The 14349-nt window shown below is 51.9% G+C and overlaps 1 protein-coding gene across 2 annotated transcripts in view; it reads right to left on the bottom strand.

Moving 5' to 3' along the window:
• MLPH (melanophilin) overlaps nt 1–14349 on the bottom strand; it is a 43986-nt gene that overhangs the window by 28454 nt on the left and 1183 nt on the right. For both annotated transcript variants that reach the window (XM_060015869.1, XM_060015868.1), the window contains exon 2: nt 7118–7251. In XM_060015869.1, the coding sequence (XP_059871852.1) occupies nt 7118–7227 (110 nt within the window). In that variant the 5' untranslated portion in view covers nt 7228–7251. The remainder of the gene's footprint in view (nt 1–7117; nt 7252–14349) is intronic.

Below are 14349 nucleotides of genomic sequence, written 5' to 3' on the forward strand. Positions count from 1 at the left end.
CTTCCTGGAGGCTCAGGGGGAAGGTCTGTGCCCTTGCTTTCCCAGCTTCTAGAGGGCAACTGTATTCACTGGCTCACGGCCCCTTCTTCCATCTCAGAGCCAGCAATGGTGGGTTGAGTCCTTCTCACCATGAATCACTCTTACGTTGCCCTGTGTCCCCCCTCCTTCCATCTGTCAGGCCCCTTGTGGCTCACCTGGATAACCCAGGACTGTCTCCCTGTGTCCAGGCCCTGATCAGCATCCTTCCATCTATCAGGCCCCTTGTGGCCACACTGGCCCACCTGGATTACCCAGGATTGTCTCCCCATGCTGAGGCCCTGATTGGCACCCTTAATTGCATCTGCAATCTTAATTCCCCTTTGCCAGGTAGCCCAGTATACTCACAGATTTGGGGGATTAGGACATGGGCATCTTTGGGGGCTCATTATTCTGCCATGGTTCTGAGGGGAAAATGTGTGAGCAGAGATCTCACTCCCACCTGAGAGATTCCCAAATATAAAATCCCCCCCCCACCATGCCATTCCTGAGAAAACAATGTGAAGATGTGCTCCAGAGGACTGAAAACCGAATCTCAAGTATGACCCTTAAGAATGAGGTGAAAGGACCAATGAGTCACAGAATTGAGACAAAAGTATTAAAAGTACATCAACCAAACTAAAGTGTCAGAGAGAATTGCTGAAAGAGGACAAACATAATGTAATAAGAACTGAAGAGCAATTACATGATCTAAGGTCCTGATTATATGAGTTAAGTATCAGGAATTATAATGAGGGAAATAGACACTTGCTAAAGTTCTTTGAGGTCTTCTGAAGAGAATGAGCAAATGATGATAAAAGGGATAAAGAGGAAATACGTGGTGATGTGTGAACTGAGGGAGGCTCACAGGAATCTCACAGATGAACCCAGACCACAGTTAATCTCCAGGCTGCGCTGGCGGCTGACTTCCTGTTTCAGCCCCTGTGTTTTCAACCCTGGAGTTGCCTGTCTGTGGTGCCAGGTGGCCCAGCAAAGGGTGACCTCAAATTCCTTATTATTTATTTTTAAAGCAAGTCATGGTGTGCAAGCCACGTGTCACACCAGGAGCTCTTTCGTGGGTAATCTCAGGCATTCAGGTCTGTTTGCAAAGATTGCAAATCCACATCACCACCTGTTTGCCTTTCTGGGGAAGGTCCGCACCCTAATATTTGACTTGTGGGCTGTGCCCTTGAAAACAGGGTGTTCTATTTAGGTAAACTTGGGTCCTCACCCAGCGACGTGAGTCACCCATGCATTCTCATTTATCCCTTTCCTATGTAAACTGTGGGATTTCTGTGTTTTTCTAATTTGGAAAACTTCTTTATCTTTCTGATTTTAAGACACTCTTTAGAGATCAAAGATATGAATCACTGCCATTTCTGTTAAAACTGTTTCTTCTAGGGGCTTCCCTGGTGGCGCAGTGGTTGAGAGTCCGCCTGCCGATGCAGGGGACATGGGTTCGTGCCCTGGTCCGGAGGATCCCACATGCCGCGGAGCGGCTGGGCCTGTGAGCCATGGCCGCTGAGCCTGCGCATCCAGAGCCTGTGCTCCGCAACCGGAGAGGCCACAACAGTGAGAGGCCTGCATACCGCAAAAAAAAAACAAAAACAAAACAAAACTTTTTCTTCTAATTTTTAAAAACTTAAACATTTTCCTTTAAATTCAGATGTATGTATTTAGTCAATACTCATCAGTATTTTGTGTCGTGATGTCTACCTGTGTTGTCATATGTAGGCTTTTCCACTCCAAGATTATGTACATATTTACTTATATTTTCTTCCAATAATTTTCAGTTTCATGTTTTACATTTTTAATGTATCAGTTATAAATCTAACTGAGGTCAAACTCCCTACCCCAGCCCTGCACTCATGGTCAACTATTCCAACACTTAGCTTTAACTAATTCTTCCCTCTTTTACTGATATGAAATGTTACCATTGTACTAGATATTGTTATACACACTTGGTTGCATTTTAGGACTTTCATGTTGTTTCACGGATTATCTCTATCTGTGAAAGGGGGAGCTGCCAGAACAGACCAGCGGAACATGAGGCAGATGTAAGGATGTGCAGCCCTTCAGTGTGCCAGGGTTTAGCAGGGTGTCAGGGACAAAGGAAAGGCTTTCTGTGTTTTTTCGTTGGTTTGTTCTTGCTTTTGTTTTTTTGTTCCAATATGGCGACTGATCCTACTGACATTCCAAGTAGGAGCTATAGGGCAGACAGGGAGTAACTGAGGCAGCTCCCTGCTCCAGGAGCTGGGAGCAGACAGGAAAGGGCCAGAGCACAAGTAAGGGCCAGGAGAGGGAACACAGGGTGGGCATGAACACAGGTAAGGACGGGGGCAGCATGGGGGGAGGTTACACCTGGTATCCGTGAGCTTTCTGTGAGGAACTGGGTGAGCTCACTGCGACAGTGACCGGGGTCTGGAGGAGAGTGCAGGCTTGAGGAATTGCCTAAGAATTTTTGTGCATCTTTGGGTTTTGGATTCTCCAGAGTGTAGCACTGTGGTGACGGGAAGCCAGGAATAACATCACACCGCGTACAGTAAACACCCCACTCCCGAGTCCCTGGTCACACATGCTGACTTCAGGGAGAGACTTACATCTGCCTGGGGCTAAATCGAAGGTCAGATGGCCTCCCCCTTCCTTCTCCTCGAATTCCCGAAATAGCCTGTGAGAAAAGCCATCTGGAAGCTCCCCAAGGCACCTGCCACTCAGCAGCTAGACCCCCAGGGACATCCTCCTGGGCAGTTCAGAGGGTAGCTGTCCACACGGTCTGCCCACAGCCAGTCCCTGGAACGAGCGTGTTCTGTTTGAAACGTCCCTTTAAGAGGCTCATGGGGAAGATGAACCAAGATGCTCCAGCCTTTGCCCTTCACCACCGGATGGCCTCCATCTTCCCCATGGGGCTGTGAGAATCCTCTGCACAGGGCAGGAGGTCAGGCCTGGCCGAGGAGTCGGAGGCTTTCGTGTCATGGAGGTGGTCTACTGGGCATGCGAGCGTTAGTGCTGGGGACCTGGGCCAGCTCACTGGTCACACACTTTAACAGCAGAAGCCAAAGAGGTGCTGGTCCTACCCCACAGGAGAAGGTGCCGGAGCCCTCACCCAGGCCCCATCCCAGCATCCTTTACAGGGTGATGCTCCCACATGGGGAGAAAAATTGAGCAGCAATCCATCAAACATCCATTTCTGTTAACTTTGTAAACACTAAAGGAGACGTATTCCTTTTTTCGTTTGATTGTTTCCTAACTGGTATATTCGGTGAATTGGCTGTTTAGCAAATCGCCTCTCCGGTAAATGTGCTGCTGGTGAACTGACCTTGAGCCCACACACTATGTCCACTTGACGTGTATTCAGGACAGGAAAGTTCCTTCCAAGTAATGCATGTGTTTGTGTCTTGGTTTCACGGTTTCCCCCCTATTAACTTTGCTCTGTCAACGACCTCGGTAGGTGTTTTGAGCTGGGCCATCCATTTGGCATCTTTCAGAGTGTGTCAAAGACATCAAAAACTCATCTGAGTGCTATACATCTGAAACCAACACAACCTTGTAAATCAACTATATCTCAATAAAAATTAAAAAAACAAACAAAAAACTCATCTGAACAGCCCCTGAGCAGCTCAGTTTGCTAAGGTCACCCACGTAGTTGTCACCTGAGGGCCAGTTTCTCCATTCAGCCCATTGTTGGTTCATAGATTAGAGAATCAGGAACTGGGAGAAAATATGAGGACTCCAAGGAATCGTGGAGAAACCAGACGTGTGACAGAGAATGGGATACCGTGGCTGCAGGAAATGGACGATTAACGTTGAAACTGGTGAAATGCACAGATTACCACTGAGAGGAGATTGGGAAGGAGGGGGGTTATTATTTTTAAACTGTCTTCGGTTTCATTGTAGACTGCTGGTATTGTAGCCAACTTGCTCTGCAGAAACAATCTCAGTGTCCAGAACCCAAAGGTCTTTATTCGGAGCTTGTTTCCGCCACGCCCTTCCTAAGTCTCAGCACCTACCCGAGCAGAACTTGAACCCACACCCCGTGTGTCCTGGCCTCAGAACCACATGCCTGGGCCCTGCTCCCAGGGGTCACGGGGACCCTGGGGATAAGGCTTGTCACAGGCAGAGGCGGCTTCACCTCTTGTTGCACAGTTAACCAATACCACAGTGAGCAAGAGACAGAAACATCAAAAAATAAAACCCACAGAACACCCTTCACTAAGCCCCCGCTGTTTACACGGCTCTTCCCAAGTGTGTCACCAGGGGCCTGTGTCTGCACAGGAAGCACCAATCGAGGGAAGGCTACTGGGGCTCCAGCATCCTTGCCTTGACTCTGACATGGATTCTCTGAACCACCACCTCTCCGAACCAGAGCATTTCCAGGGACCATGTCCTGCACTATTGTACTTAATAAGCTCACCATCTAAGCGCACACGGAAGGCCAAGAAGACACGGCAGAGCGGCCGATCTGAAGGCCGCTTGAGCAGAAGGCCTCAGGCACTTCCGAACAAGGACATCACCCCGACCGTAACCGACTGGCCGGGGACCTGACCTGCCCCGTAGGCCCCCCAGAAGTGGAGGCAACACAACCCGCATCCTTAGGAGACTTCCTTTCCCAGCAGTAACTGGAGGTTACCCGGGCGTGTCTCCCTTTTACGGTGTGAAATGACTAGAGGAACATGGAAAATAAAGAGGAAGGGTATCAGGAGGGCATCCCCCGTAGACAAGAAAGACAGGAATTTCTGCAAAACCACCCGAGCTCTGCCTGGACGGAGGGAGGGGCTGACCCACTCAAGGGTCTCCCTGGAGGGCTGGGTTCCCCTCCCCTCTGACTGATCTGCGATTCTATACACGTATCGAATGGGAGGGTCTAAGCTGTCATTGAAAATAAAAGTACATCAACTATACTTCAATTAAAAAAATAAATAAAAAAATAAAAAAATAAAAGTGACAACAGCTGGGCTGCCTGGAGAGGCTGTGATCCCCAGAGCAAAGGCCAGGTGGGCTCTGTCGCTGACAGCCTGTGGACCTGGGCCCCGGGTGCAGCCTTCAGGCCACGGCTGAAGCAGAGGGAGGGGACGAGGGGCGGGGCGGGCCCAATCAGCACGAGGACGCTGGCCAAGGTCAGCTCTGGGCCCCAGTCCTGGGGTCGCGGGGGGCTGAGTCAGGGCCCCAGACACCAGTGGGGAGAAAGCACCTTCATAATGAAAACCCCGGGGGCGGGGGTGACCTGCAGCCCAACACAGAGCGGAGGGTGGAGAGCTCCACAGAGCGGCGGCAGGAAGCCTCGCGGTCCTGGTCCGACGCCTCCCCGCCATCGAGACGGGCGCTGGGCTCCAATGAACGTGCTTCACTTAACAGTTCGTCTGTTTGTGTGGACTCTGCTCTGTGTCGGGACCCAGAGACTCCCACCGCTGCTCCTTCTGTCTCTGCTGGGGTCCGTCTTTCTCTCTGTGTCCTCCCTGCAGCGTGGTCTCCTCCAGACCCATGGCTTTAAATACTGGGGCAGCTAAGTAATGATCTAATGATCCCTCTACCCCAAAAACGCTGCATGTCCTGGTTCTTAGAACCTGGGACTGTGTCTCCTTACAGGGCAAGAGGGACTCTGCAGGTGTGATTAAGTTAAGGGTTGTGAGTTGGTGACGGGATTAGCTGGGTGGGCTCAGCGTGATCGTGAGATCCTTCTAGGCAAAACAGGAGGGCAGGAGAGCCAGAGAGATGCGACGACAGAAGCAGAGGTCAGAAAGACAGAGACTGGAAGACGGCAGGCTGACGGCCTCGAAGAGGCAGGAGGGGCAGAAGCCAAGGAGCGTGGGCCCCTCGAGACGCCGGCAGAGGCAAGGGACCCTCCGGAAGGCGGGCAGCCCCGCCCACACCTCGGCTTCTGGACTCCAGAGCCGCGAGGGATGTGTGTGCTTTAAGCCACTAGTCTGGAATGATTCCAGCAGCCACAGCATCTGTAGGTGGCTGCGCCCTCAGTCCTGTCTCTGCTGGGTTCCAGCCCCGTGGGTGTGGGGCTTCCCTGGCCACTTCGTGTCTAACAGGCAACCCAGCGTCAACAGGTCTGACCCGTGTCCTGGCTTCCTCCACACCTGCTCCACCCTCGCCTTCCCCAGGTGAGGCGAGGACACCTCCATGCCCCAGTTGCTCAGGCCATGGCTCTGGAGTGACCCTGACCTTGACGCCTCCCATACTCCACACCCCACATCCAACCCGTGGGCACACTTGCAGGGGCCCCCTTCAAAGCTCATCTGACCACTTCTCCGTAGCCCACCGCCTGCAGAGCAGAAGCCGGGTCTTGTTACTCCCCTGCCCGAAGGCCTGCAGCCACGCGGGGAAAGGCCCAAGTCCTGCCCGGGTCCTCAGCCCCCCGACGGTCTGCTTCCCATCATGGCTCTAACCTCCTCTTGGTGCTCCGCCACCAGGGGCCTTTCAGGCATTTCCTTGGCTACCTCCCCCCCCACCCCGAGTCTTTATACAATGTCTCCTTCGCAATAGGCCTACCAACCCACAAAAGTCACCAAGACAACAGGGAGCCCGGGGGACAGCTAAGCCTTGGAGGTCTGGTGGAGGAATACGCAAGGGCAGAGGGGGAGTAAGTAACGCCGGGTGGGTTTTAGCTCAGCCCACGGGGAGAGACATGCAAAATGGCGCCGGGGCCTCCATGCTGAGGATGAGGTGCCCCAACACTGCTGGGAAGGGGCGGAAGTCAGCCTTTGTCCTAAATGCCCTTGCTCCCGGCTTCTGGGTGTCTCAGGCCAGCGCCAAGGCTTTCCCTATTCATCACCTCTAGCTCTTTTATTCGTGCAATGCCGTGCCCTAAGCATCACCCCACTTAGGAGAGAATGTCACCCTGGGGCTGGATCAAGTTGAACTAAACCTATTCAGGGAATATCTGGCTCTCAGGAGCAAAGTCAGATCTCCTTGTTTTAATTAGGAAGAAACTTAAAGTTTCTTAAGGCCAGAAAGCAGAATGTTTCCCAGCGCCCAGCTTCCGGCCAGTGTCCTGTACCCGAGCTCCTCCTGTCTGTCCACTCGGAGGGCCGCGAGGTGACAGCCGCTCCGGAGGCCACCAGGGCTGCACTGCGGGGGCCCAGCCACACACACTCACTCTAGTCTCTCCTCTTCTTTCCTTCGAAGGTCAAAGTCCCGTTGAACCACTTCCCAGACGTGCTTGGCCTCTTCATCTGTGAGCGTGGAAAGATCTAGTTTTTTCCCCATCTCTGCTTCTCGTCGGGGTCACACCTGCAATAACACAGGCCCACAGTGTTCAGCCCAGGAAGCCCGCGTGCAGATGCCGGCCAATTCACAAAGAAGAGGCAACACAGCAAGTGCTGATTTCCCAGCAGCTGCAACCTGGGTTAAATCGTTTTAGAAAACAGGCAAATGGGTGTCTGGAAATGTGTGCAGTCGAAATAAACGAACCCACGCGTACAATCCCCACACCCCAGAAGTCAGGCTTCAGATGACGTATGCCCTTTCCGAGGACACTGAAGACCCCAATCAATGCCAAGAGGACAAAGGAAGGAAAATCCAAATGTCAAAAAGCAAGAGAAGGACAGCTTTACCACCTTGCTCGCTATGCAGAGTGTGCTCTGCAGACCAGCAGCAGCCCCCAGAGCCTGTGAGACATGCAGACTCCCAGGCCCTGCCCCAGCACTCCTGACTCAGAATCTGCATCCTAACAAGATCTTCTGATGACACCTCCACCTGTCTCTCCCTCCCCCATCACGCCTGCCCCTTGAGTATTTCTTCACACCTAACAGCTGGTGACATCACATATCGCGATGACGGCGACTTCTCCCTGGCACATGGGGATGCTTTTCTGTGCTCCCACCTCTCTGGTCTTCGTCAGGCCACACAGGGGCCCCTTGGCCAGAGACTGTGGCCACTACACCCAGTCCAGCTCTGCTCTGGGGGAAGATTCTGTTTGGTGACAGGTTCCCTGTGGGCAACCGTGAGTTCAAGAACCTCTGGGCGACTTCAGCCACTCTTCACTGAGGACTGAAAATTGCTTTTTAGGAACATCAGAGAAGGGATCCAATCTGTCTGCTCTCACTGGGAAACCTTAACACCAATCGAAAGACCCAATGTTGCTTCTGAATTCTGGGGAACTTCTCCCTCTCACCAGTGCTGACCAGCCGAAAGTACTCTCTGCAGAAATGTGAACACAACTTGCTCTGTTAGAAAACTGCTTTGCTGTACAAGAGGTTAATTATGAAAAGTGCCGTTTTCTGAGAAACACTCGATGCCAGCTAAAATGGAGATGTCCACGGAGATCCCACGGCTGTCAACTAAACTGTTTCCTGGCTTGTGCCTTAAAGTCGGTGAAAAATAATTTCTTAAATTTTTTGCACCGACCCCTCAGTATTTCCATCCTCAAGCACCGTGCTGACTGTGAACGACGCATTAAGAGGATGCCCTGATGTGCCAGAATCGTTCAAACTATTTTCATTACGGTTGACTTTAGATTTTGGACATGAAAACATTAAACCAAGACTGATTCCTGATGCTCCTCTAGAGCACACAGTTTCCATTTTTAAAAAAACTGGAACAAAAAGTCATTTGACGGGGCTTCCCTGGTGGCGCAGTGGTTGGGAGTCCGCCTGCCGATGCAGGGGACGCGGGTTTGTGCCCCGGTCCAGGAAGATCCCACAGGCCGCGGAGCGGCTGGGCCCGTGAGCCATGGCCGCTGAGCCTGTGCTCAGCGCGTCTGGAGCCTGTGCTCCGCAACGGGAGAGGCCACAACACTGAGAGGCCTGCGTACCGCCAAAAAAAAAAAAAAAAAAAAAAAAAGAAAAAGTCATTTGATGGATGGCTGGGGTTTACTCATTTTTGTTTTTCACCATTGTTGAAAAAAATTCTATCATAAGAAGCCCATTCATTGAAATTCTCTTCCCAGAGCAGACGAAAGCCGTGACCATCAGCTGAGTAGTTAGCATTCTCTCTCCTCTCCTAAAGGAAAAGTCACAATTCCAGGCCTTATTTCAAGAAACTAAAATTGTGAGGTGTGGGGGAGAAAAGCAAAACAAAAGGAAACAAGTACCTCTTTCTTGTCACGCAAGCGTAACCGTCTTGGAGCATGTCAGTGACCGATAAGGGATGGATGGAAAGGTCACTAGGAGTCAGAACTGCCACCGGACGCTTCACACCCACAGGATCCCCCCACCCCAGCCCCCCTCAAGTCTGTTTCTTTTGTTTGATGTGTCTTTCTAATAAGGATGTACTTGGTTTCCCAGCTCAGATAGAAAAGGCCATTGAGGCCTGGGAACGGGCGCGCACTGGACCAGGGAGGGTCTGGGCACCTCTGGTGAGGTGGGTGCCTGCCGGGGTCGGGTGGTGAAGAGGCCCAGCCTGGCTGCCTGCTGCCTGGAGTGATGCCGGGCAGCAACCTACTGAGATGTGAACAGGGGAGACCAGGAGGCAGAGGGAAGCAGACAGCCTCCACGCTTCAAGGGGACCACGGCACCATGGCTTAGCGCCATTTCGGAGGTGCCAGGGATGACCCTGAATTGTTGAGGAAGGTGATATGCGTTCATGATGCTCTGTTTAATGAAGCCAGGAGTGACGCAGTACAGACTCTGAAAAACACGCATCCCACGCGCTAAACCAAGAGCAGACGGCTGGTGCCTCACGGATGAGACATCATCTGAAAAATGTTACTCTGGGGCCTATCTTTATTTTATTTATTTAACATCTTTATTGGAGTATAATTGCTTTACAACGGTGTGTTTCTGCTGTATAACAAAGTGAATCAGCTATACATATACATGTATCCCCATATCCCCTCCCTCTTGCGTCTCCCTCCCACCCTCCCTATCCCACCCCTCTAGGTGGTCACAAAGCACCAAGCTGATCTCCCTGTGCTTTGTGGCTGCTTCCTACTAGCTATCTACTTTACATTTGGTAGTGTATACATGTCCATGCCACGCTCTCACTTGGCCCCAACTTACCCTTCCCCCTCCCTGGGTCCTCAAGTCCATTCTCTACATCTGCACCTTTATTCCTGTCCTGCCCCTAGATTCTTCAGAACCTTTTTTTTCTTAGATTCCATATATATGTGTTAGCATACGGTATTTGTTTTTCTCTTTCTGACTTACTTCACTCTGTATGACAGACTCTAGGTCCATCCACCTCACTACAAATAACTCAATTTCGTTTCTTTTTATGGCTGAGTAATATTCCATTGTATATATGTGCCACATCTTCTGTCAATGGACACTTAGGTTGCTTCCACGTCCTGGCTATTGTAAACAGAGCTGCAATGAACATTGTGGTACGTGACTCTTTTTGAATTATGGTTTTCTGAGGGTATATGTGGTGCCTTTTTTTTTTTTTTTGCGGTACGCGGGCCTCTCACTGTTGTGGCCTCTCCCGTTGCGGAGCACAGGCTCCGGACGCGCAGGCTCAGCGGCCACGGCTCACGGGCCCAGCCGCTCCGCAGCATGTGGGATCTTCCCGGACCGGGGCACGAACCTGTGTCCCCTGCATCGGCAGGCGGACTCTCAGCCACTGCGCCACCAGGGAAGCCCTGTGGCGCCTATTTTTAGCTCTGGCCCAACTTCTGGGTGAACAGGAGGTGCAGGCAGAGGAGGGGAGGGAGAGTGATTCCAAATTTCAGACACATCCCGTGTGTAGGGTGCTGTGCTATGCAGTAGGGACGCGATGCTTCCGAGGGAAGCGTGTTCTCAGGACAGCCTGGGGTCAGGAGCCTGGCTCCCGACATGGGTCCACGACACGGGTGGTCCACGACATGGGTCTTTATCTACTGTGACCAAATCTTCCCATGTCGTGAATTAATGATGTGCAGAAGCTTAAAGCTATTTATTTATTAAAGATTTTTTGATGTGGACCATTTTTAAAGTCTTTATTGAATTTGTTACAACACTGCTTCTGTTTTATGTTCTGTTTTTTTGGCCCCGAGGCATGTGGGATCTCAGTTCCCCAGCCAGGGATTGAACCCGCACCCCCTGCATTGGAAGGTGAAGTCTTAACCACTGGACTGCCAGGGAAGTCCCAGCTTTTTATTATTTTCATTAATTTATTATTTTCGTTGTTCTTGTTGTTGGTGGTGGTGATGATGGGTGGTGGGGTGATGGTTTAAAGCTTTTAAAAAACTATCTTTAGAAAATAATCTGAAGTCGAATGGAGAATATGTTTGATTTCAGTATTCAAAACGCATAAACCAAAAGTCTCTGGCAATCGAGGAGTGTCTTGCTAGCACCCCTTCTGGCCTGCGTCAGGCTGATGGGGGAACTTGGGGTATGGGGGAAGGGCAGCCCCTCTGCCAGGTACGGCCACGCTGAGGGACCCACGTGCGTTCATGGAAGGGAACAGCCTTTCAGCCACAATCATCTCTCTCCTCACTCCCCACTTAGCTTGCTCACCAAGACCCTGATCTCCAACCGGTATCCCTCCAACCGTAACAGTCGAGGGGGAACATGGCAGCAGAGGACATGCTGGACCCATGGAGGGGGCCGGGCTCTGCTCTGCCCTAGCCTGGGCGAACCTCCCAGGGCATGCGTGCTGGGGCGGGGGCAGACCCCACCAGGCTCCACCTGCTCCTGGCTCCACTTCGGTGCAGATTACGCCCAGTCATGAGCTTCCTGAACAAACCACTTTCAATTTGCGCCTGGTCCACGGCTCAGATGTAATCACATTTTTAATCTTTGAGCCTGTGAGCCCTCCCCCATTGCTTAAAAGCTATAATGGAGAAAAGAGAGCGTGACACCGAGGTTAGTGAGTTGGGAAGAGACAGAACAGGTTTTACCAAGTGGATATCCTGAACCCAGACCACCGCCATTTCAATGGTGGGTCATCTTTATCTGTTAAAGATTTGAGTTCATATTTTGGCCACATTAAAGGGAGATCTGGGCGGGGATCCCTCCTACATAAAACCTGGGCTGGCGGCCCCCGAGCTGGAAGCGACAGCAGTTATGCGTAGTCACCACCGCCGGAGCAGATAAACTTTGCAGCAAGTCCAAGCTCCTCTTCAATGCCCAACAAACAATGGCAGGAATGACTCAGAATCAGGTGGGCAACTCTTGCTGATAAAGATGTGGGCACGTTCCTGAGGGAAGGCCAGGCGCCAGCTGTGGGGCCTCTGTGTTAACCCTTTGCGGCTGCTTCCCAAAGCTGGCCTGTGTGGTCACTTCTGCAGGCAGGGCCTGCTGCCCTCGTCAGCTGCAAAGTGAGCACCTTCCCCCCCACCCACTGCGGGTGCTCTGAAATAAGTCCAGCAGCAACGGCCCTGCAGCTTGCCTCCCGCCTGCCCATTCTCTCCGTTCTCCCAGCTCCCTGGGAAGCTGCTGGAAACCTTGTTTACGCATGGACATAGTTCTGCACCTGCAGCTAAAGCCTCAGCTCTAGTCTCCACAGCAAGGACGGGTCCCAAGGTGACGCTGAGGGACGAGGACGCGGCTGAGCTCCAGGAATTGGGTTCCTATCCTAGTTCAGGCACCAGCCAGCCCTGCGACTTGGGACAAGTCCCCTTCCTCTCTGGGTCTCAGGTTTTCCATCTGTACCATGACCTCTATGTCTCTCTCCAGCCCTGGGTGATGCCAGGATGTCAGGATTAAAGGGAGAGGTTACAAGGTGGGTAGAGGGGAGCGGGCTCTTCCTCCAGAGACTGCTTCTGAAAAGAACGAGACAGCCCTAGAAGGCTGACCCAATGGCATGAACTGGGGGCAGCCACGAGAAGTCACCACACTGTCATCCGAGCGCACCAAAGTCTCCCTTCTCTGTAGCCTGCAGGGCTCTGGAGCCTCTTCATCACCCCCAAGCCTTCCACTCAGCTGGCTTTAATTTTTAAATCACAAATGCCTTAATCAATAAGACCCACTGACTGCTAGTCTATGTGCCTGGAATCGTCTTCAGTGAATCCTGTGGGGCTCCTACCACTGCACCCAGATTTTGGAGGTGGTGGAGCGCAGGCACCTATGACTGGCGCTTGGGTCTAAGGCGTGAGGCCCTGGAGATTCAGGCAGGGGGCTCTTGCCCAAGAGAGCTGTGTCTTACTGAGGTCAGCGGAGCGGCTGACAATCCGGTGGAGGGCTGGACGTCGGAGGACAGAGGTGAACGGGCTGAACCCAGGTGCCAGTGTCACTGCTCCGCTGCCGTGGTCTGCAAGCCCTGGCCTTCTCCTCGGGGCTTCACGGCCAAGCGCAGTGCCACCTTTGCACCTGGTGGGCTAGTGGGGGCCTCACCTCCCCCTTTTATCATTCCAACCTCTCAGAAAGAAATGTGTAACTAAAATTTTAAAAAACAAACATAAAAAGGCAAAGACCCCAACCCAACTGAAAATGAAATGGGGTTTTCAACATTTGGTTAAGGTGAGTAGGACACAGTCTAGGAAACTGCAGGGGATTTGTAAAGAGGTCTGGCTCAGGCAGGGACCCGGGGCCACCCACTGTGTGACTCTCCTCGTCTACAGACCCTTCCCCCATCCCGATAACAAGGTGGGCGTGGTGGGCTGTCGAGGGGCGTGTCGGAAAACAAAACATAATTCCAATAAAACTGGGGCTTTCAGAGGCCCCAAAGTCCAGGACGCCTCCTCCCATATGCCATGACACCACCCGGGCTCTCTCTCTCCGGGCAGGAGGGGTCTCTCCCCAAACAGCCTCAGGCCCCTGGGCGACCAGCCAGAGTGAGTCTCCTCCGAGGCCGGCAGCCTCAGCCCCGTCTGCATGGAGATCCGCAACAGGGCTAAAACGGAACACTCCTGCACTGCTGGTGGGAATGTGAACTGGTACAGCCACTACGGAGAACAGTATGGAGGTTCCTTAAAAAACTACAAATAGAACTACCAGATGGCCCAGCAATCCCACTACTGGGCATATACCCTGAGAAAACCGTAATTCAAAAAGAGTCATGTACCACAATGTTCACTGCAGCACTGTTTACAATAGCCCGGAGATGGAAACAACCTAAGTGCCCATCATCGGATGAATGGATAAAGAAGATGTGGCACATATATACAATGGAATATTACTCAGCCATAAAAGAAACGAAATTGAGCTATTTGTAGTGAGGTGGATAGACCTAGAGTCTGTCATACAGAATGAAGTCAGAAGGAGAAAGACAAATACCGTATGCTAACACATATATACGCAGTTTAAAAAAAAAAATGTCATGAAGAACCTAGGGGTAAGACAGGAATAAAGACACAAACCTACTGGAGAAAGGACTTGAGGATATGGGGAGGGGGAAGGGTGAGCTGTGACAAAGCGAGAGAGTGGCATGGACATATACACACTACCAAATGTAAGGTAGATAGCTAGTGGGAAGCAGCCGCATAGCACAGGGATATCAGCTCGGTGCTTTGTGACCGCCTGGAGGGGTGGG

This window comes from Delphinus delphis, chromosome 7 (assembly GCF_949987515.2).
Source record: "Delphinus delphis chromosome 7, mDelDel1.2, whole genome shotgun sequence".
Taxonomy (NCBI): domain Eukaryota; kingdom Metazoa; phylum Chordata; class Mammalia; order Artiodactyla; family Delphinidae; genus Delphinus; species Delphinus delphis.